This window comes from Phaethon lepturus, unplaced genomic scaffold, assembly GCF_000687285.1.
Source record: "Phaethon lepturus isolate BGI_N335 unplaced genomic scaffold, ASM68728v1 scaffold14101, whole genome shotgun sequence".
Taxonomy (NCBI): Eukaryota; Metazoa; Chordata; class Aves; order Phaethontiformes; family Phaethontidae; genus Phaethon; species Phaethon lepturus.
Genome location: NW_010515628.1, coordinates 1 through 24,712, shown reverse-complemented (window position 1 = coordinate 24,712; position 24,712 = coordinate 1). Strand labels below are relative to the sequence as shown.

The 24,712-nt window shown below is 38.7% G+C and overlaps 1 protein-coding gene across 1 annotated transcript in view; it reads left to right on the top strand.

Moving 5' to 3' along the window:
- BLNK (B-cell linker) overlaps positions 1-24,553 on the top strand; it is a gene marked incomplete at its 3' end in the record, with an annotated part of 33,513 nt that extends 8,960 nt beyond the window's left edge. The window contains exons 2-12 of the mRNA XM_010295838.1: positions 9,282-9,347; positions 15,044-15,100; positions 17,164-17,213; positions 18,188-18,228; positions 19,131-19,287; positions 20,502-20,671; positions 21,182-21,263; positions 22,038-22,118; positions 23,519-23,544; positions 24,110-24,138; positions 24,458-24,553. Of these exons, the coding sequence (XP_010294140.1) occupies positions 9,282-9,347; positions 15,044-15,100; positions 17,164-17,213; positions 18,188-18,228; positions 19,131-19,287; positions 20,502-20,671; positions 21,182-21,263; positions 22,038-22,118; positions 23,519-23,544; positions 24,110-24,138; positions 24,458-24,553 (855 nt within the window). The remainder of the gene's footprint in view (positions 1-9,281; positions 9,348-15,043; positions 15,101-17,163; positions 17,214-18,187; positions 18,229-19,130; positions 19,288-20,501; positions 20,672-21,181; positions 21,264-22,037; positions 22,119-23,518; positions 23,545-24,109; positions 24,139-24,457) is intronic.
- Between the last annotated feature and the right edge of the window lie 159 nt (positions 24,554-24,712).

Genomic DNA, 24,712 nt, shown 5'->3' with positions numbered 1-24,712 from the left:
TCCTGTAGCAAAACTGCCTGGCAGAGGGAAAAATCTTGTCAGAGAATGGAAAAGGAAGTACTGGGCAATAAAGAACAGTTTAAAAAACATGCTGAAAGTCCACTTATGGGGGTTTTTCCTTTACTGCTGAGCAAGTATGAATAGAACCAATAATGCAATACTTCTTAAAGGCAAATTTTGGCACTACAAAAAGCAATGCAAATTTATAAAAATCCTAAAATTAGTGATTCTCAACTTCTTACATCTACTCAGTGTATCTAGAACCTATATACATAAGCTGCCATCTTGGAACCAATTGTAGTGGCTTGTGAATATTGGGCAGCATTAAGATATCTGGGGTCATTTTGTCTCTAGAAGTAGGTTAATGGGAGCATTTAAGGTTTAATGACATATCTATAAGCTGTCCTCTCTTTTATTTGGCTGTCAGAGCACTATGTGGTAGAGCAAATGCAGACCATTATGCATATAAATGCACTTCTGGTTTAAGGAGAAGGGTTACGAGGCTGTTCAGATAAGCCCCCCTTTTCTCTAGTGCACACAGACCCTTGCCTTCAAACTATTGAGCCCACAAAGTTTTTCAGCCCATTGAAAAAGCACACCTTTTTTTTTATCCTTTCACAGCCTATGAATTTACTGGATAAAAATCACTACATCAGAAATGTATTTTACTAGCAATCTTAAATGACACAAGGACACTAATGAAGACTGCGCTCAGCTCATGACGTAAACTTACTCATCTTGTGTCACTTCTTATGCACCCACATCAGTAAGACCTTAACACAAAATTTAAGTACTTACTTAACTTTAAGGTAGTTGAAGTTAGACCCGTGTTTAAATACCTGGCTAAATCTTGGTCAAGCCCATTACTTAGTTAGACATACACTTTTTCAATGTCCTTTGACAGGAGACCAGATGTGAAATGGCTGTGAATAGGATGGTAGACGAGAAATTTGTGGAAGAGGTGAAAGAGTAGGAAAAACAGAGGAACTCACTCTGGAACACCAAATCAAAATCAAGCCTTCATCTTTCTGTGTTCAGTTAACTCAGTTTTCTTACTTTTTCATTCACTTTCATGTCCTTCATGTAACTGAGGCATGCTTTTAGTCCACATGCCTGCAGGAATGACAGAAATGTTCTCTCACCTTCCAAAAAATGCTTGTAAAATTGTGATTAAAAGTAAAATTTCCGCTGACAGGTGGTAATTTTCTGGGTCCATACCAAGTCCTGTCTTTATTCACTTCCTTGCAATGACTTTGTGCTTCCTCTTTTTGGTGAAATATAAAAAACACTTTACTCTCTTACATTTCCGTCCTTGCTCTCCTTCACCTACCAGGCTGTAGGGTACTAGTCCTTCAGGGAGGTACAGAGCTTAGTTAGTTTTAACTGGAACTGTATTTTAGAATAGCCTAATGCATTTAATTTCCCTCAGCTGCTTGCAAACCTTACAGAAAAATGGAGTAGGCCTTGTGCATGTAGCTTCTGCGTGGGTTTTGGGGGGGTTTTTTTAATGCATCCAGACAGGTGGGGCATAAAAGGGATCAGTTAACCAAAAAGACTTGGACCAGAGCAGGTCAGTTACAGAACGGAAAATATCTTTCAACTTTTTGTGTAAAGAAGTGATGTGCAATACTCGCTTAGCATATCATAGTAGCTAATTATTCTCTGTACTACTTACAGTATCACTATCATCCAGGTGGGATAAAGAGGAGAGCAAGCTGCATAAGAGGGAAGAGGTGTCCAAACCCGAAATACCTTCAGCTTTTATTAAATATTTATATTTTAAAAGCTATACTTTAAAGTGTCTGGCCATCACTGCTGTCTGAAATTCAAAAATAGCTGTGAAACCCTCCAAGCAGCAAAGAAAGATAACAGGAACTGGGTCTACTACTCTTTCCTGCTAAATAAAAGAAAAAAGTAATTGTAAAAATACTGTACAATTTAAACACATGAAATCCAATATAGTCTCCATACATACTCAGAACAAGCCTCAGCCTTGATCTAAAATGAGGAATCAGTTGTATCAAGCAGTTGGTGTCATTGATTAGCACTTCAGTTGTCAGCCCCACTGATAAATCTGCGTAGGTTCTTTCAATGTGCAGAATTCCCAGTCACCTCAAAGTAATTATAGTATTTAATTTCATGTCAGGACTGATTTGTGTTGAAGATGTATTATGCCTTTACATGCTACATACTTTCATTTACTCAGTCTATGTTAGTACTTACTAGTACAAGAGAGATTGATAGCTGCTTTGTGAAGATTACATAGAGGGCACATAAAGATGAGAAGTGTAATCAATATTTAGCCTTTCTGTGAGTACCACGTAAACACACACCTGCTGTAATTACGGGTTTTGCCTTTAGCCAAAATAGTGGATGACTGAAAAGGGAGCAGAATAGGATGTTATTCAGACTTTTAAAAAACCCCAATAATTCAACATTGACAAAACGAAACTATTTATAGTCATTTCCTCTTGTGCATCTCATGAACACAGCAGAGGACAATTCGTTGTTTCTGCTTCCTCTCAGATAGGCGTCTGTAATTGACGGCTCCCCATCTGCAAGCCTCTTTCAACTTTTCTTCACAGCTCTGAGATAGCTTTACAGATAAAGATCAAAGGCTCGATGCCTTGAACTGGTGGTTTGGTTTCACAGGTTACCACCTCCAGCTCCAAACTTCTTCCTCTGCCACCATGAAAGGCATTGCAGGGGGTGGGCTGCGATAAGCCCCCGGAGCGGGTGAGGGGCAGTTACCCCCTACCCTAGACCAGCAGCAACTGCAGCAGTTCATCCAATTGCACCTCAAGAATTCAGCTATGTCTTCATGCACTATACATGCATAACAGCCACTGAAAACACCAGCTCCAACCCAGCCAGCTGATGCCAGCCTGCGTCTCCTTGCACGGGAACGCCCCTCCCTCTGCTCCGGGTAGCACCTGATTCAGGGCTGCGTGCATGTGGAGATCTGAAGCTCCTGAAGGAGGCCTAACGAGAGGAATTAGGTGCTTTCTATACTTGGGAATTTCCTTTTGCTTTCTACGGAGCAATTAGAAGGGAGGTGGAAGGGGGGTGGAGTTGTTTTATACAATTAATAGGGTTGGATTAGATGCACAAAACTGGCAAGTAATGTGAAATTACATCTTATGAAGATACTTGCCCGGTTCACTGAGGTTTGAGTTCTTCCACAAAGACCGTGTCAGGAGCACTGTTAATGGAAGCCTGTTTGTAAGAAAAGTGGTACTTTTCTTGTTCATTAATTTAGTTTGGGAAGATAGTCCAAGACAGGAGCTTCAAGCTTTTCAAAGTCTCAAGTGGTACTTTCACAAATCCCCTTCCCAGTGAGCAGGTTGTCACCACCCCCCAGCGCGCAGGAGTCTTCCCCTTTGCCCAGAAACAGCAGCTCGCTCCCTTAATTTGGTCACCTGCACACCTGTTTATAAACCAAAAGCTAACAGAAACACAAAATAAAGACCAGCTGGGGAGAAGGTGGTGGAATAATTCTGTGAGGAGCAGTAAAGGAGGGGGCTTGGCATGCTGGTCCTTCTTCAGTTTTGTGTTGCAATGTGCTTTTTAAATAAGAGGTAGCTGTAGTGATTTTTAATTTTCTGCTCTTTAATTTTTTTTAATCTTCTAATAACTTTGCTTTTATTCTCCACATTCTATTATACTCTTCCTTGCTTTCTTTTTTCTTTTTTGTGGTTCTTTTCTGTAAAACTTTGTAGCTGAAGCAGGTGGGGTTTTGGGGGAGTGTTTTTGGTTTAAGTCTAAATTTTTACTTACTAAATCCCATCCTAGGTTTCCAATGTTAAGCATTTGAATTTGCCTGAAAAGCGAGATATAACTACACCTAACCACAGTCTTACTTTAAGTGAATGGAAGTAGTAATGATCATCAGAAAATGGGACTTTCTAGACACAGAACTACGGGGTGCCCTGTCTGTGAGAAAAAGATGTAACCAAAAAGGGGTAAGAACTGATAGTGGAGTGCAAACTGACTGATTTACAGTGTGCTGATTTTTTAATTACTTCACTGTTTTTGAAACCAATTCAACTTTATGATTTAACCATCTAACTGACATTAAGAGGAGGAGAAGGAATAAACAGGTCAGTCAATACTGGATGTGTCAATATTGCTTAAAAGCTGCCCTTGCAGATCTGTCCGAATACATCCTGTTCAAAACTCTGTCCTTTTTTTTAAATAAAGAAATTGGTCTGTAAATGCAGATAGGGATTTTTCAAGAGGCACAACAGATAATTCAGACAGTCCTGTAAGCACCAGAAATTTAAGGAGGTATAATTCCAGTCCTCCAGATAAACAGAAAGAAGCGTGCTTGTAATATAGAAAACTTCCTGTGATTCATTTAAAACTGGTTTTTGTTTTGCCACCACTCCCTCCTGACGCTGCAGCCAGCCCTGCTTCCAACGACATTATCAGCACTGCTCCCAACTGCAGGCACACACATCCGTGCTCGCAGCCCGATGCTCCGAGGCAACCGTGTCGCCTTCCCACCCCGGAGACCGTGTAATATATTCTTAAGCAGAGGGGTGTCTGTCACTCGCCACGTGATGTAGGCAGCTGTACAGCTCAAACATTGACAACCGGTGTGTGTGCTGAAGGTCCAAAGTGCTGGATTCACTGTGCACAAGTAGAACTGCGCTCTTCGTGCGCACCGGAGATCCCTCTGCTCCCAGGAGCCGGGGGAGGCTATGGCCGTGGAGGAGCCTTTCATGCTGACTGTTCTGAGCCATAATATACATGTTTACCAATACATATTATGTAAATGTCTTCACAGCTTTAGAATACTGATAAATGCAATTTGTCAAAAACTTGTCTAAATGGTGGGAGAACTCCTTGTTACACCTGTCTGAAATTAAGACAGAATCCTCTTTCTCAAGTCTGGGGACTCTGCACCTCATCTCACATCTGAGTTGAAATCTTATGAAACGCTTTATTGTTCTTCATGTTATTTGTATTTTTCTCTCTCTTTTTTTTAATCATTTCAACTTTGCAAAGCTTTTGTGGGATAGCTTGTAGGCAAAAGAGCCAAAAGCTTCCAGCTGATGTTTGAGAGTGGGGACGTGTCTCAGGCCAGGCCCACCCGTCGCCCTCCACTTGACATACATTCCTCATACGCTGAGCTGTGACCAGATCAAAGAGAGGGTGGGTTTCTTTCATTTTGTTTTATCTCAGGGCAGTTCTGCCAGTCCTTGAGCACAGCTAGGTATTCTGTGACACAGCAAATCCTTCTTTCAAGGTACATTGTATTTGCAATGGTAAACCTTTTTGCTTTTAAGATAAAGGTAAACCTTTACATATGTATCACCCTTTGTCAATATATCTGATAATCCTGAATTGCTGGAGGTCAAAATTGATAAGATATGAAAAAACACAGCGCTAAAAAGTGTTTCCTTTTAGGATTCATTTAACAGTCTTTTTTGTTATTCTCTCCAACATGTAGAATTTCTAACGTATTTGTTAGGAACCTAAAACTTTTTAGAAGCACCTAAAGCCAAGAGTTCTAAACCTCTCATCCGCACAGGTTTGAAAATCTCTTCTGTGTGCAGTGAGTTCCTGATCAAAGGGACCCATCCAGTCTATACCTGTCACAGTTAAACTGGATCTCAAAATAGCTATCTATTGCTGAAAAGTGTTTTCAAAGATTAACAGTGACACAGACTGCACCTTTATCTGCAAGCTTGATTTTACACAAAAAGCTCCCAACCAAATTGAATGAAGAGTTGGTGCTTGTAGTTAAGAAACAACTCTTAAATTTGACCTCTTAATTATCTTTAATTACATGCAATGCAAAGTAAAACTAGCATTATTATTTTCATTTACAGCATTAGCTGATTGAGGTCCTTGAATGTCTAGTATCTGTTCATGCCAAGAGAACAACTAGAGAATACACATTATTTGGTAACGCGGTCCTGACACAGATGCGTTGTGAAGAAAGAAGGCTGTAGTTATGTGCCTGAAGCAAGAGCTGTCTACGTTGGGCAGTAGCCTCTACAGTAGCCTCCAGTTCCTAGATACTCTCAGGGGTGCTGCACTGATAAGTTCCTATCACAATGAACCTGTTTACTTGGAATATTGTGTTAAGTAAATAAAAGTATTTGAGAGCCAGACAAAATATTTGAGAGCTAGTCACGCAGATTCAGGCAAAATGTTAAGTGTATAAATGCCCTTCTGTGCCTCACTTCCCTTGTTGCTCTGGAATGGCCTTCAGGCTTGAGTTTGAGACCCTTAAGATTTGCAGAATCCTCTTGCTATAGGCTTTGCTATCTGCCTCTCATCTTTTCTACTGTCTCTCTAAAATTACCAGTCAGACAGCTCTTTGTAAAACTTGCCAGTTGTAGCCCATTATATGGGCTAGCACTTCAAGAAATCTCAGCCTCTAGTTAACTGGACAGACAGGTTTTTGCAGCTTGTTCAACTTCATGGGTCAAAGGGGATTCCACTTGAACTGGAGATCATCCATGCTTGATGACTTCCTACACTTACCACTCACTATACAGTGCACTGGTTTTCTGCTTACTCACAGTCTTGATGCAAGTTAAATTGTCCGGAGGCAACAAACTAAATATTCTAGCAACTCCTACAAGAGCTATGTAACTTTAAAATTGAAAAAAAATTAATCAATTCACCTAAAAATGAGCAAATGAAAAGCAAACTGTTCTGGGTACTGGTAGTTATACATTTTGAGGTGGGTTCTATTTGTTTGTGGGTGGGGTTTTTTTAAAGACCAAAGTGACAATATAAAATAAAATCAATCATGTGGAAAATGAAACAGCCTTTTTTAAAATAAAGCCATAATTTTCCTATTGTAAAGATATATTAATGTCAGAGATGAACAATAAGCAATATTCAGATCTAAATCTACAGTTAGATTTTTTTTTTTTTTTGGAGGGTCCTATCTCAAACAATAAATATGGGAAGAAAACTGATGCTTACATGCATTTCTAATGAAAGGCTGGCAAGCCTTTTTGAAAAGGACACAAACACTTGCAAACAACCATTCTCCCCAAACTAGAACTAAGTCATTTGAATCTCTTCTCATTCTTTTCATTCCTCATTACTTTTCATTTATAGACACTGCCAGGTGCCAGCTGGGGCACAAGACAGACATAGTGAACTGCAGAAGATGGCTATTTGTGATGTTTCAAGCATAACCAGAGCTGAATCTATCAGGGAAAAAAAAACAAACTCCACAGAAAAGCAGAAGTTATTCTGAGTCCTTCACCCCAGATTTGCAGATTTAATGTATTGGCTTACTTTAGATAATGATCCAGTTCTCAGATGTAGTGCATTGTTGCAGGAAATCTCAAAACATTTTGCTGTGCACCTGTTTCTCACACCTATAAGTTTGTTTTTTGTTTTTTATATCAGCATGTAACGCTTTATCCTTTTGGTGTAAATTAATAGTATGAGTTTTGAGCAAAAGTTGAAGATGTGCTTGTGAATTACTTGTCAGTTATTCTCACGATTCTTTTTTTTTTTTTCTCTGAGTTGAACCTAAAAAGAATAGGTTGAATTGTTTAATTAAAATTGAGCAAAGATTTAGGCTCTAGGAATATATTATTTCAGCCCTGTAATACAACAACATGGAGTATCCTGCTGTGACAGGCTAGGTCATGGGTCTGATACTTAAAATATGGAATATCCTTCCATTCCAGCTGACATAATGAAAGGATCAGATTTTTCTTCTGTTAATAAACATTGTTAAGACTAAAATTAAGCTTTATTATTTCAGGATTCCAAAAGCTGACAAGTACTTAGTTATCTGTCCTTTTTAAGCAAGTCTCATAAAGAGGGATTAATTGTCACTAACTACCACAATTGCTCTAAAATCAGTAGCAGAGGTAGGAAGGTCCCTCTCAGCATAAGCCCAGTACTCTACTGCTACCTGATGTCTTGAGTGGCACGTGTCTGCTCAGCCTGTGCCACGCACTGCAGGCAAGTAATCACATGATGTTAGTGCAGTTGCTTCATGATTTTGTTTAGCTAATTCTTATCTAATTCCATTTTCCTTAAATAAAGTTTTTTTTCATTTTTAATAAACATCTGCAATTAGTAATGATGAAGCTGGAAGCTCTATATGTTATTCAACCTTCTGCATACTAAGGTTTCAAGTTTAAAAAAAGCTTTAAAAAAGGAAAGAATACTTTGATGTTTGTACTTGTCTTTTTGTAAGCAAAGTTTCCAAGAGTCTTTTGGTAGCCTCACTGCGCATCAGAGATGAGGTAGGCAAGACTAAAATGTGGAATGACGTAGACAACTTATAATGAAGAATGGAAGGCAAAAAAATATTTAAGCCCTTTTTAAAAAAAAAAAAAAAACAAACAACCAAACCAAAAAAAAACCAACAAAAAAACCCCCACATTGCTTTCCTTTATTGGTTATGATAAAATCTTCAGTTCAGGTCTAATAAAAGATACTTAGTTTAGATGAACAGGAAGAACATAAACTCTGTGAAGAAACTAAAAATATATATGCATTCTATAGAAGTTTCTAGTATGACCAGACTTCCAACAGGTTTCACCTGACATTGACTTGATTTTAGTGGTGTGTTTGGTTTTTTTTAAAGGAGAAGGGATGTATGATTCTAAACGATCCTCGCTGAGTGAAAAATGAGATATTTAACTCAAATTGCCTTGATTGCAAGTAAAATTTTAATAAGGTCAGTGCAGCTGATGAATAAAAACAATCTTTGATTCCAGGTATCAGTCCATGTAAGTGGAGTCCTGAGATCACGAGTTTTTACAACTCAGTCACAGATACTCTGATCATTTCTCAGATGGCCTGGGCCCAGGAATGTATAATTTTCCCCCCTCCTATTGTAAGTGCAAACACTGTGGGAACGAGGTAAAATGTCCACTGATAAAACGACTCGTGTAAGGTCAGAAATCGGAGGGCATTCCCACTATAGCTGTGGAGTGTTGTAAAGTCAGTTCTGAACAAAATGTTAACACTGAAATATTATAAACTATTAATTTAGGCAATGATGTTCTTTCCTCATACACTTACTCTTAAATCAATTGTTTAAACAGCACTTAATTGTATTAAGGAGAAGGATAACACAAATCATGCCAGAGCTCTGTTAAAAAGGGAGGGAAAACTTCATACACAAATCATTTAGCAACTGAACTACTTATTGAACATACATTAAGCATTTTTGATGTGTGAAATGTTACTGGAAATGCATTTCCTGTATTTTTCTTAATTTATATAAATGGGTATTCAACCACATGGTAATTTTAATGCTGGCTCTGTTTAATATCTTACAGGAAGCTTCAAAAGATGGTGCATGACATCAAGAAAAATGAAAGTGGGATAATAAACAAGTTCAAAAAGTAAGTTTGAAATGCCAATCCTAGTTTTATCAATTTGGGGAAGTTCAGATTGCTAGCATAGTGTATAGTACTTCAGTGATAGGACCATGTTATCTACTTCAATGCATGCAAAGAGCTTCAGTCCAGACTGTAGCACGTAGAATTGTCATCAGTATTAAGAGTATCACAAAGTAGTTGCAGAACTGGCCTCCAGTGGGAAGTTGTGTTTGTAGCCCTGAAAAACAGTATTTGGGTAAAATGTGTTTTTCTTACATATTATTTGGGAATTATCACTGCTGCTGCTTTGGGTGTGTGCCTTTCTCCTCAGGCCACTGTTTAGGCTACCTGCTGCAATGAGGTTTTAATTTGAGCTCCACCTTGACCCAACTGGTCAGACACCATAGTTAGAATTCCCATAAAAATGCTAAGTCCTCCTGTGTTTCAGTCCCATAAAACAAACCCCAGCATTACCCAACATCTTTATTCCAGTAAGAATTGCTAAACAGCATGCACATTAATGTCACGTGCATATCGGTATCATAAAATATTCATGCGTATTTATACATAGAAAGAAATTCCAGTAATTCTGCATCCTTGTCAAATGAATACACCATTCACTGTTTCCAGTCAAACATCTATTTAAACCAATTAGCTATTTAGCACACTTTTTCTTTTTCTTAATGCAGCAGCTCATTTGCATTTGGATGTGATTTTCCTCATTCAGATGTCTGTCTTTTACATGGGTCACTGACGACAAAAGTACTTTTTAAAGTTAATTAGTACACAGTATGTGCAGTGTTTCCAGGATGACCACACTGAACTCTAGAAATACAGCTCTTGTACATAAAAGGCACATATAAACATTGTTTAAAATTGTTCTTAAAGAGTGACCATGATGGCTCAGATCAAGGAAAAGAAAAAGCAGGGTTTTAAGAAGAGCTAATACTAGGTATATGTGAGGCGGTCAGTAGGCTGGTGGGAGAAGCAGTAGGGCTCTGCTTGGTTTGGCTATGCAAGAGCTGCGGAAAGCCGGGCTGGCTACAGCTACGGCCCCCGCTGCCAGCCCAGGCAGGGCTGGTGTTCGTGGGGCAGCTGCTATCCCTGGCAGAGGAAGGGGATACACTTCCAAAAGCAGCAGCCACCACCTGGCGCACCCGTTCCCCAGGCAGGAGAAGCAACCTTAAGCCACAAGCCCTCCTCTGCTTTACCGCGGCTGGGGTGTGATAAACCTTGAGCAGGCTCTGATGGTAACAGCTGACAGATCAGATTCTTGAGATCACTTTTTTCCTTTGCTCATCCTCTTTCACTCTAGCACTGCTGCAATTCGCAGTAAAACAGTCTCACGGGGTATATGTACTTGTTATTTCCACGCAAGCACAAAAGTGAATTTTCCCTTACAATGACCCTCTTTCAACTACTTGGATCTTTAACACAGTGTGTATGTAAGCAGGCTGCTGTGTTCAAAGATCTGACTGCGAAAAACTCGGTTTTGCCTGGGACCTCCTCCCAAGGAAGAGCAGCTAGGCTGTCAAGGCTTTTGGTGGGTTTTGGAGGGCAGCAAGGTGAGGGGGATTGGTTTTTGTTGCTGTTGTTTCTTAATTTCTTAATTAGCTTCCCACTTCACAGCAGTGGTTTAAGTGTAGTTAATGTTAATAACGTTGCAGTGGGTCCAGTTCAAATGCCTCAGAGAGGAAAGTAGATGGCAGAAACAATAGAAGTATCTCAAGTTTACAATGTGAGGCAATAAATTGTCTCCCGTAGTTGCCTGGACATGAATTCTGCTCTTAATCAGTATTGCTCTGTGTCCTTCCCTGAGAGGAAGAGGGGAAGGACAGAGACGGGAAAAATAACAAGAACTAAATGTAGCTGAAGCTGGGAAGGTTAGAGGTGCCATCATTAAATGTCAGATACAAGACTGCTGCAATTCTTTGATTCCTTCAAGATTAAAAAAAAAAAAAAAACAACCACACACAAAAAAAGAGCAGGCTCATAAAAACTCTCTTATTGTATGACTGCAGCACAAAGCTCACATTTCACCTCCCCCAGATATAAGAATACAAATTGAGATGTTAAAAAAAAAAAAAATCTTTCTGATACTTCTATGGTTCATCTAAGTCACATTAATCTCTTCTGCAATTATGAAGACCAGAAACGTTTTTTTGAAAAATTGAAGAAAAAATTCTCCCATTTGCACACGACTTCAGAACTCAAATCTTGAACTCAGCACTTAATGAGACTTGCAATAAAAGCATGAGTTGACAGCACTGATTAGGATATGTACAAGAGAAGCCAAGCTTTGCAGAATTAGAACTGGATGTATTCTTCTGAATGTGCCCTTTGGGTGCTTTTTGTTTGTTTTTAGTAGATGCTTTTTCTAAAAAATGCAGCTATGCAGTTGATCACTTCCTTCATTTCAGTTACAGAATTATATCATTAAATGTCAAGTATCTAAACATGACTGAAGCAGGAAAAATTGTATACAAAATTAGCTTTATGTAGCATAGATTTGGAATTTGTCTATATGCTGGAACATACATCATTTTGTCTCAAATTGAAACCTATTATAAATAGAAATAATTTTAGAGAAGATAAATAGTGTACTTGCTTATCCCAAGCCTGAAGTTGTCATGTATGTATACCGTAAGCCTCTCTTACTGAAATAGAAAGAATGATCAAATACTCATGAAATACATTTGACTTATACCAGTATTTAAGACACTTCTAAAATCTGGATTGGCTCTTGATTATGCAGAAAAAGCAAGAGAAGTTCTTGCGTCAAGTGTCTTGCTCTCCAACCTAATTCATCTGCGGGGTGCAGATGGGGAGGGGTATATCTACCACCCACGTCTTAAAGGTCTGCGGAAAGCAGTCTGAACAGTGGTGATAACAGGAAAGAAAATTACAGATTGCTTCTTCATTGCTTAAAAGTTCCTGTTGCTTATTCCCCATCCTGACTCAAAAGTTTCTGACAGTAAAACTATTGCCCACTGCAAGCCGCCATATTCACCTGCTTGCCCTTAATCACATGCAAAACTGTTTACAATACAAGTCCCAGCTGCTGTGCGGATCGTGGTGTCAAAGAGGATTATGTGGTTGGGTGTAGAAGCAATAGGTATAGACAGAGTTGTATAAACAATGAGAGCCGGGGGCATTTTTTTCATATTCATATCCTTGGTAATACAAAACAGGAAAGAGAGAAATCAGAGGTTTCACCCTGCAGGATGGTTGCTTATGCTTGAAACACACTGTAAAGACATAGCGCTCGTCTGTAAATCATAAGCTTTAAGCCTTTAGGCTTTGTTCAGTGGAATCCTAGCTCCGTTGAAGTCGATGCTAAAAGTCTTACTGCATATACAGCAAAGTCAGGATTTCGCCCTAAAGTTTTGGTACATGCTGACCTACTGTATTGAATAAGAAACTAGAAGTTTGGGTTACTCGCTTTGTTGCAACATCACATCCTATCAAAACTTCCTTTGCACAGCCATCAGAAACCATGCACTTGTAGTTATTTGTCTAACTGCACACAATCCAAATATGCCCACTTCTTGAAATCACATTCGCTTCGTGACCTGAAAAATGGAAAGAAGATGCACCTTCATCTCATCTGCTTTACCCAGCTTTTTAGTTGGGTAAGTTTTTACTTTGGATTTGTCTGGTCCATTTTCCTATACCATTTATAACTTGGGTGGTAACTTCAGGCAGAAAAATGGAGTTGTGTCACTGAATGTCTCTTCAACCTGCATAGCTGCAATTATGCAGGTTGAAGAGACACAGCACTATGTCAGAAGATGTCCATGATCAAGCCCTTGGCAGAGGGAAAAGTGGTATTTTATGGACTAAACAATGAGATAAAAGTACTAAAATCAAGCTGTACCACACTTAGAAAGCAGGGAAAAGTATAATACCTAATTTTAACTGTATTCTGAAGAAACATGAATTTCAATGCATAGCTGAATAGAATGTTTTGAGTGCCAGGATTTTTATTACTATAACAATGCTTCATCAAAGTGAAGATAAATAAATCTTGGCTATATGCCATTTCACTGCCACAGCACATTGTAAAGAAAATGTCTGAAAGAGTAGTAATAACACTTTTTTAATAAAAATTTCTGATTTAATTTTATTTCATATGATCATCAGATACTTCCAAAGCTATAAAGAGACTATTCCACTAAGTCATGAGAATACAGCCCAGGAAATGTTTATCTGTCAGCTGGATTGCACCTGTTAGGAATTATGAAAAGGTTTTTTACAAAGTTCAATTAATTTATCTTTTAATCAGAAGTGTGATGACCTAGTGCACTTAGGACTAATACAGACTATAAATAATCAACTCAATAAAGATGTCAATATGATTTTTGTAAATCCTACTAACCAAAAATGGTTCCCAAGAAGGGATTGGACTCTGTACAGAGTTAGCAACCGAAAAAGTGAAGGACTCTTGAAAACAAAGAGCTTTTAGGCACATCTTAAATGCTGGGAGAGTGAGCAGAAAGACTAGTGAGAAATGCATCTGTAAGAGTGCTATGTGCAAAGGGTTCCTACTGTGTATGTTTGGTTACTTTTCTGGATGCAGCTGGGGCAGGGGAAATGTTGCTAGAGCAGAAAATCTGCTCTGCTGCAATTTATTTTAAAATTCTCCATATAGTGCAGGAAAACACAAAAATGTGATATTAACTCTAAGTATGTGATTAATACTTGCAATTCCTACAGTATTCCTTACATGAGCAAAATTAAGCACATGCCTAAATGTTTTGCTGGATCAACCACAGCATGCTGCGGAGGGAAAATCTCAGAATACATTGGTTTTAAAATGAAGTAGATTATTCTCCTAGAAGTTATTGTGAATTTCTGTACACTGCATTCTGTTCTTGTGTGAGCAGCGTCCAGATCCCATTACGTGAAATGTCTCAAATTCTACCTAGTTATTTGTTGAAGCTAAAATGTATATAGCAAGATGTAGCTTTTAAAAACCCGTAAATATACTCTTAAAAATGTACCTGGATTTTATTGAGTCCTTTAGAACTGAAATTTCTCAGGCATATTTCAAATTCTCCAGAAAATGGCTTATTTTCTAGTAAACTTTAGAAAAATGTTGGTCCCGTTAAAGCAAATGGAAACTTGAATTATTTAATTGTGTTCTATCACAGCTAACACAGTGATACATCACCACCTATAACTTAAGCCCAGAGTGGAATAGCACTAGAATATTTTACTTGGAAGTTGCATTTGCTACAATTTTATATACGTCTGTCAAAAGATATGTTAGGAAATAATTCTGTCTTCTACTTAAATATATATGCTCAGTTGAATGGCATTTGATTCCTTAAGTCCCTTGTCATTAACTTCAGGGGAACAGCACAGACTCATTTGTTACTCTGCAAGCATCTATGTGTATAATAACATCAGGATCTGGAATGGCTACGTAACCACCCCTTGGCATAGGGGTTACGTCTTTTGAGCTTTCATTGTAATTTGTACATTGGGTAAGTTCTGGCTCTTGCAAAGCAAAGCTCCAACTGACTTCAGAAGAGCCTGGATTTCAGTTCTAGCACTTGGTAAATCTCACCAGTATAGAGAGAGTTATTTTTTTAAGTGGATTTGAATTTTAGAATAAATAACATATTTGAAGAAACTCTTAACAAATATAGATGTGGCCGTGAACTGTTTCAGCTCTGTGACAGAAACATGATTTCTTTTCTTCTATTGATATTCAGGTTCCAAAATGAGCAAGTGGCCTTAATTTGCAAAACTGGGAAAGATACTTGGGATAGGTATGCTATTTCAGAGCCGCACAATGGCATGATAGGCTGCTTAGACACAGACCTCTGTTCTGTGCTTCGTATGCTTTCATTATAACATATTTACGTTTTCTGGCAGGGCCACTGCCAGGATTTAGAGGGCCTGGGACGAAGTGTTGAAGTCTTCTGCTTGGCAGTGTGGAAAAGTATCATGTGGCTTAGGCCACGTACTTTGTACTGTGTCCCAGACAGTCTCTTACTATTGCCTCGGTTCCACTATTTTGCAAGTCTCCACTGTCTCCGAACAAATCATGATGGACTTGTTGCAAAGTACATTAATAGACTTTGGTCCACCCCTCCTAGGACCCGAGACCTGCCCTGGCGGTGGCCCTGGATTTTTCTTTCTAACATGCCTGTGCTAACCTGGACACAAGACAACAGCAGGGCTGTCAGGAATGCTTTTTAATTTACTGTTTGTACATTAAGTTTGTACATCCATGCTGCAGGAAGTTAAAGACTCAGAGGAGGCAGCTATCCATCAGTAGTGTTGTTAGTAATGAACAAAGCAGGTAAACGCTTCAAAAATAATGTGCCTACGTTAATTATTTGGTTGGGCGGGTGGAGCTTTATCAATGCCTGCAGCATTCATTCATTGATCCATGCACATGCACTGGGGCGTTTTTTGTGACTATCTGAACAACAGAATTCCATTAATTCAACTCAAAAGTAGCCAAAGCATTTCTCAAAACAGATGGGAGAAGTTTGTAAATGGGTATGTTAGGGCCAGCATGCCACCACCCTGAGTTACATTGGTACCTGAACAATGATACCTAAGCAGCGTGCTCAGGACCTAAATACTGAGTGTCAAATTCCTGTGGTAAAGCAAAATTTGTAGGCATCACTATTGCTCAGAGATCACAAGAAAACATTTTAAATTCTTTGTGGACTTTTTTTTTAATAATTTGCTTATTTTTGCAAATGAATTTGTTACAACCTGATTGAAGAATGAGCGAAACCTTCAATTCAGTGGATAAAGATTCAGGTCCGTGGTGAGGTCTCAGCAGTGCTACAGCGAAGCTGTGAGACAATGTTCAAAAGTCACTTTGAAGAGCCATTTTAATGTAAATTGTGTTAATGTTTTATATGGCTAGAAAAAGCAAAGCGTGTTGGTTTTTTTTTTTCTCTTCAGATGCATCAGTCTGGCCTCTGATGTTACACATGCACTGTTCACTTTGACTGTAAACACAGATTCTTCTCTTTTTTTTTTTTTTTTTTTTTTTTTACACAGGGTAATGAAATAATTGATATAACAACTGACTGTAACTCACTGTCTCCTCCGGACAGCTGTAATTTAGCAAACAGAAGTATACATATGTATATACATATATGAACAGGAGCACACACATATATTACATATAACGTATATTCCTGTTTGCTAAATATATATATACACACACATGCATATACATATGTATATTTATAGCCACAAAGATCCTTTCAGTATTTCTACAAATTATCTTTTGATTCACTTGGTATTACAAATGCCATTCTAACAGTATTTACCAAAAACGGGGCATAAGACCATAAAATAATAGTAAGTGGTAACAGAATCTGGCCCTGAGAGACCTGGTATACTTTTAAATATTAATCAGAAATAAAGTGCATGCAAAATGAGAGTTATAAAAATACAGCTGGAGAGTCCTGCACCATTTTCTTATGCCATAGTCTTAGCCAAAGTCTCTGTGAGCCTGAACAGATTTTCATCTGCAGATAGATGTGTATTTATCTCTGATGCCTATGTTACCTGTTTCTGCATTGGAAATGAAGAGGAGGGTGGGTGGGCAAGGAAGTTGTTCTTTCAAAACATGTTCTTAGAGAGGAAAAAAAAATAATCTTAGATTAGATCCTAATTTCTTATCTGTTTCTAGCTTTTCAAAGCATTCTCCTGCAGCTACTTGCTAAGCATCTATGATGGTAATCTGTATTTCTTCAGCTGCAGGTATCTTTTGTTATCAGCTTTTTCATGTGTCTGGCTAATGCTCCCTTCTAGTGAATGTTACTTATTAGATCATAAATGTAATAATTGCTGTTTACAGGCTAAAAAAAAAACCTCCACCAAGTCTACCACAAAGGGATTATGCTTCAGGTAAGGCTGTATTAATGGACATCTCAACTGCATGTCTGTGTATATTTGATACCTATAAGCCTAACAGTATTTCAGCTATATGTTTCCTCATAATTTGTTTTTAATGAGAACAATATAGTGGTATCAACAACTCTGAAGGTAGTTCGCACCTCTGAAATGAGAGGCAAGCAAAGTATGGCAAGTTGTCCCACTATGAAGGAAGAGTAGCTACTCTTTCAAAATCTGTATTTACCAGGGTTCTGCATGTAGGCTGCTCTAAAGATGGAGAATTTGCACCCAGTCCTTCTCCGCCAGAAATTGTGATGTGAAAGTAAATAGGGAAAAAATTGAACAAATGGATCATCACAGAAGCCAGAATCTTAATGCTATTAATGTGACAATGTTGATGTCATAAACTATCGTGGAGGTAGAACTGTATTTGCTTATCATACAGCACTTGCCCACAAACTAGTTCATACCAATTTTTTTCAAGTTAACAGCTATCTTGTTAAGGAAACAAGAACATGAAAACTGAAGCAAAGAGGACAGAGTTTGGAAGTTACCAGATAATTGTTCCATGTTTAATGTAAACACTTGTAATTAGTATGCTGTCTTGGAGCTCTAACTGAGAAACAAGAAAGTGCAAGGCCCAGAGGTCAGTGATAGATCCGTTACGTAGAAATTGTTACTCCTACTTAGAAATGAGATGCAGGACATTCTGAGTAAAGTGCATGCTCTGCTGTTCACACCATGTGCAATTTGCCATTTTCTAATGTTTTCCAACAGCTCTGAAACAAGTTATCAAAAACAAGCAAGCGGGCATTTAATTTATTATTCAGTCCAAACCAGATCTGTTGCTCTGAACAGTTTAGGAAGGTTTTATCACTTTTTCTTTTAATTGACTATGATAGATTTTTTTTTTTTCAATCTATACTTAAGATAAACATTTACATTCACTATTCCATCTCTGTAAATAACTCTAATGTTTTGTTTAGAACACGCAGACAATGAAGAGGAACAATGGTCAGATGATTTTGTAAGTACATATTTTGGGATAGTAGAAGGTTACTGTGGCAACAAGTTCAGCACAAGCAATACTAATAGAAGTTTATTTTTTAATCATCTGCTTGTGCTTAAACTTAATACTACTGAAATGTTATCTTATTTTTTACATAGGCATTATTTATAAGTAGCCACTGATTATTTTTTTTTAGCTACCTCAATTTTTTTTACATTCAACTTAGAAGTACACTCAGAAGTACTGCCAGTGGTAGCCATGGATGATAGGCTGTTTGGATAAGTAAGTGCATGGCATCAATTTGAGGGACTTCTTAAACTGAATAATAATTTCAGAAACCAGTAAAATCATCTATTTGGGGGAAGAGGGTGGGAGGGGGGAGGAGGGGAAAGCCACTTCTTCCTAAAAATGAAACATCTATGATAAGATCTTAGAGAACATTAGAATGAAGTAAGTCATGGTCATCAGCCATGTAAAGTAATTGCCATACTGTACAACCATCAGCCTGAAGTGACTAGCTTCGTTCAGGAGTTAGCTCCTGAGTACCCTTTTAATAGAGAATGGAGAGGAAGTGGCAGGACACATCAGGAGTCACAGCTGGAACTAGGAAGGTACTGCCCTGTGAAGGGAACCAACCTGTTGGTCCATAATTTGAAGACTGAGCTCTTGGTGTCAAAAGACTCCTTGGAGACAGCAAGGAGATGGGGAGCAGGAAGCTCCTGAGAGGAGCAGAAGGGGAGGCAGGCAGCAGTGCCTATTTGTTTGGTGAGGGAGCATTAAAAAGCAGTGTAGCGTGTCCTGTCAAGGATACATTCTCGTAATTTAGTTAAGTGTACTCCTGCAAGGACATCTGTGTCACACACTGCTATGAAGCCATAAGTATGTTATGAGATGAGAAATGGGAAGTTCTGCCTTTCTAGGACAGTGATTATGAAAATCCAGACGACCACTCTGACTCTGAGATGTATGTGGTCCCCAGTGAAGAGAATCCTGACGACAGCTATGAGCCGCCTCCAAGTGAGCAGGAGAAAAAGAAGATTCCCTCCGCATTCCCTATTTCAAGGGGTGAATACGCAGGTAATTATGGAATAGTTGGCTATGTCAGCTTGATAATTGTTCACTTATCACTACCAGAAGAGAAGTGGCCTCAAATTGACTAACCTGTCCTTTCCTCAATAGTTTCCTTTAATTCTGACAATCAGGTCTTCAGCTTTCAGGGGTATGATTTGTTATTACAGCATGAAACGGGCTAGTATTGCTGGTAGTGATGTTTAGAATTTTAATATAATGTGTCCTAGAGACTTTGATAGACATACGCTAACTACAAAATTCAAGCAAAGGTAGTGATATCTCCCATAACTTGTCTCCAGATTCATCCGTGTATTTTAATGCAGGAATTCGTATTGAGGATTAAGCACATAAGACTAGACAGGTCCCTTCTTAATATTTTCTGTATCTCAAATCATTATTCCAAAAGCAATAAAACAGAAGACAATGCAGCCCAAATATTCATTCCATATTGTCCTTCAAGATAGGCACTGAGGAGGATAAATTGCCTGAAAAACAGGACAGGATCAAGATTTTATTTACATCAGTCCAGCATAAAGGCTTTTTTTTCTTCCTGCTTTGATTCTTTTCAACCATGGGCAGATCGCACTAAAGTGAATGAATGTTAGCTTCAGTTAGATGAAGATTTGAGCTGTGGGGAAAAGAAACATTGGCATGATGCCTGCTTTCATTTTTGTACGATACAAGACTGTTACTGGTTATAGAATAACCAAAGTGCTAAAATGTCACGTATGTACTCATAGAAGATTACCAGCACTTCACTTACACCTTCTTTGAAAAGGGGAGGGGTTTTTAAAATGACGCCCCAGAGCACCTGGCATAATTTGTGTTTCAGTCCCACCCTTTGTGCTGTGTTAACAGTTGTTTTTCTCCTATGTCAGATATGTTCTTTCTCACTTCCTAGCACCAAAGTTCATACTGGCACAGGACATACTAACCAATGGACCCCACCACCTTTTCCCCAAGGAGTTAAACAGCTGCTCATACAACAGTCAGTGTCTAAGCACCCTCTGCAGCCTGATACAGAGGGCTAGGTTGCTACCTTGAGCGATGAAATAGGACCAGTTTGCACACAAGTCTCAACGTCAGGACCAGCATACGCTCAGGTCTGCCTTTTGACCTGAGCTGCAGCCACAGTAAAGACTTGTTTGCACAGGTAGTAGAAGACAGTCCAGAGGCTAATGTGTCATTTTTACTAAAACTGTTTTCTTCCATGTTAAAAGACAATCGCACCAGTCACCAGCAGCTTCCTTCCATCAGCAAACCTCTCCCAAGTACACCCAGTCCAGCCATGTCCAGACCAAAGAAACCATCCATGCCATCCCTGCCATTGCCATCTCTTGCTACAAAACCAAAAGTACCACCGAAGCCTAAGGAGTGTAGTGATGATGAGGTAATGTTTATAGATATACTTGTTTTGACAGTTTAAATGACTGATGACCCCACACCAATTATAAGATAGACTACACAGCAGTGCCATGGCCTGGTCTCTTTCTTAGCCTCTGGTACAAATCATTTTGTACATCATAAGCAGTGACCTGCGAGTGTCATGCTGATTCCCAGGGGATAGTTGCCTACTTCAAGTATCAAGGAGGCTCTTTAGACCACAAAATAGTTTCTGCTCATCTGTAACAAGCTGCAGACAATGGAGGGAGAGCAACCTCAAAGGCTACCCCAGAACCAAAGGGAAGGGAGGGCTTTTATCCACCAGTCTAGAACTGGAGTAATTTGGTAAAGGTTTTTCAGTCTTGGGGAATCCCACCCACATAGGATGACAAATGTCTGAAATAGCAGTCACTGTGAAATGGCAGCTATTGTAAACTGCTGCCAGGCCTTCAATTCCAACGGTTTGTTGAGACGATGGAGGTTTAACTGGTAGATTTTTGTCCTACATTTCTCATAGGATAATTACATTGTGCCAGTGGACAATGACGACGATAACTATATTGAACCCACAGAAAGCAGCACGCCACTACCTACAAGATGTGAGTTTTAGTCATTTAAGCTAATAATTTTTGCCTTGTTAGGAACAACAGTGGAAAAAAAATGGATCAAATTAATGTCTGTTCCTAGGTTTCAAAGAGTGGAGGTGCAGCTATTAAAGACAATACAGCCTGCAAAAAAGCAGTTGGCTCCTTTGGCCAATGATAAGGCCAAGGAAAATTATTTTTAACTTTACTGGAAGCCATGTTTAATTCCTGCCCCTCTCACTCAGCTGTTTCAAAGTCCAGCCCTCGTACAACCAGGAAGCTTTTCATGGTATGTGATCTCCCTCATCATCCAAGGGAGCCACGGCATTAAAATTCTCGGTTTGCTGAAGTGCCTCAGGAGAAGAACAAGCCTTTTCAGATTTGCCATAGATAAAGACAGACTTGGATTAATTATTTTTTTACCTCACTATTTGAAGTATATTTAGCTGGTGAGTAAAACTACTACAGTCCAAAGGTGAAAAGTAAACAGAGAAGAGTATTAAGTTCTGCGCTCTGACATTACTGACAGTATCAAACCTATTCAGCAAGGCATGAACACTGGATGTTGTTTCCTTTTAAAACGAGAGCTGCTTTCTGCCTTGGCTGATTTGTTCAAGGTCACGCAAAAAAGGCTATCACTTGGACCTACTTAATTTTTATTCTTATTGTATAAAAGTTACATTGTTATTTTTTAATACATATGTGTGTGTATATATATTTCTATATATAAAAATATGTGTATATACACACATGCCCAAGTATATATGTATATGAATAAAATGTTTTTAGCTCCTGTGAACAGATTTATGAAGACAACAAAGTCAGCTCCTCCTACTTCTCCAAAGCCTTCTCTTACTTCTGATATACAAGGTATGTGGAGTTTATATCACTGAGTAATCAATACTGAGGAATATTAAATTATGCTTGATGTACTCACAGCACAAACCATATGACATAATTCAGTAAAACAAAAATATGTTTGCTTTTAGGTTTTTCTGTGTTGTAGCAGTTGTTTTGCCTAGCTTGAATAGTAAATCTGTTTTAAGTATGAATAAAACTAGAACAAGTCATTTGCCCCAAAATAATTTATTTTTAGTCTTATGCTCTAGCGGAGGGACACAAATGGATCAATACAGCAAAAACAATCATAGGACTTGGTATGTTAGTAATCCCATCTCACTATAGGAATCAAGACTCAATACTCTAAAACCACATCAAGATTCAACCTTAAAGAAATTCTGTATATGCTGATGTTTTGCATGTCCTGTAATAATAGTGTTCCCATTTAAGCTCTATAAAGAGCAATTTATTTGGAAAAAGAAACAAAAGCAGAAGCAAACAAGAGGAATCATATTTGCTTTTGTAAGTGCAGATATACTTGCTTAATCTTCCTTAGCTGTGCTAACTCCAAACTGTTTTGCATCCTCATCATCTCATTAATTGCTTGGAATTTAACCTTTATAGACTGATCACACAGTTCTTTAGAAGTCTTTGCATATTCATTAGCAATGTGTTTAGCTTTCAGGTCGTAAACTACAAAAGTTTTTCTTCTGAATGACTTCAGATTTTGTGAGTTACTTTTCAGACATTTCAAAATGCCTTTTTCAATCTTAGCCCTTCTGTAAATCAGTGTCGAGCAACAATCAGCTCCTCACAGATGTTACTAAAAAAATAAAACATCTCCCCCTGGTGGGAACTCGGACTCTTGTCAGCCTAATAAAATCGATGAAGCCTGACATGAAATATGATTCCATTTTCATTGAAGATACTGAACATAGATAAGGATGCTGGTGGTTTTGGCTCTTAATATCTGTGAATTAACATCTGTGGGACAGATCTCGGGTATGGATGCTGGCCACACAAATGAGCCAGTTTGTATTTATGACTCACATGATCTCTTCCTCCCTGAGAGTCAAGGAAAGGCTAAATGCTACTGCAGGCGTGACAACACATCTTTTCCAAACTGTCCCAGGTTTGCACGATACAGCCATTCATCTTGCTTTGGGGGGAATAAAGAAAAACAGCAACAAAAAATGATGAGGAGAAGGTTCATTAATACAGTGTCTGTTTATCAGACTTTCTGGGACTTTTCCTGAAGTTCGCACCAGAAAAGAGGGATGTAGCCACCCCCCACAAGCTCTCAGCAGATTTTCCACGTTATCTTTCTGGAGGCAGAAGTACAACTGACACGAATTCTGATCCATTTTTATGGCAACATGCAGTACCTTTTTGCTAACCAAAGAACACATTTTTTCCCCCCTGTCCTACAGAAGTCTACGAGGTTCCTGAAGAAGAGGTAAGGCCTTTCTGTAGTTTTACTCGCATTGTCCTCAGGCAGGGCACAAATGTGATTGTAAAAAAAGATGATCAGCCTTTCGAAGGAGAAAAATGGGAACAAATCTCTGTCCGCAACTGAAACTTTCTGACACTTCCTTTGCAGAAAAGCTGGCAAACCAATTCAAAAGGTCTGCAGGAGAGAGTAAATGGGAAGGGGCTGAAGTTTCCCAGTCCTGTGAGACAGTGATCCTGTCTGGAAAGCAGCAGCCTAAGGGAATGCTTTCCACAAGCAGAACTGCAGCAAAGGAGCAATGACAGTTCTGACACAGTAATCTTCTTCCCACTTGCTGGTTACTGGCATGACATATGGCCAAAGCAGTGTGCTTAGGGCATCACAGATTTACCGGTGGTGACTTCTTGCCTCTTTCTCCCATCCTAGTGCAGATTACCAGGCAGAGTTCTACTAGAGATCTATACCACAATGCAAAAATAAGATATTGCTGTGCTAACATAAATAGGATCATACAAATGTATTTTATGAAATCAAAAACTGACCAAATAATTCAGTGCATTTTCTTTTATAGGAGAAACCATCACCACCACCGGTAACCAGGTAACCCATTGCTATGAATGTCAGTGAATTATTTAAAACCTGTCAGAAAATACAGTTTCTCTTCTAGATACTCTGTTTGATAATTCTCTCTCTAGAAGATACACATATAGTAATTTTCTCTCTTTAGATTATCTACACAAAGATTGTCATCCATTTCTATGTTAAATTCAACAACCCAAACATAACTCATTAAAAAGAAATACCTCTTAAGGGTAATTTTTAGAATGTTGAGGGGGCAGGGGAGGAGAAAGAGAGGCTGCCTTTGTATTCACTGTTGTTAAATGTAACTTTCCTTTCTTAATTCATGTTTTATTACTAGGTTCACTAAGCCACTTCTGCCTATGCCTGCTCAGAATACGGAGCACTCCCACATGCACAGCATGACCAGAGAGCCACCTAAGCTAGATACTTCCAGGTAAGTCAACAGCAGCTTGTATCAATAGGAAATATTAGCAGACAAAATTCTCTCCTCTCCGTTGTTTAACCTTCAGACAACAAGCAATTGTCAGGACACACAAATAGCTAGGGATGTTGGGTCAAGGCAAGAATTACAGAATCACAGAATCATTAAGGT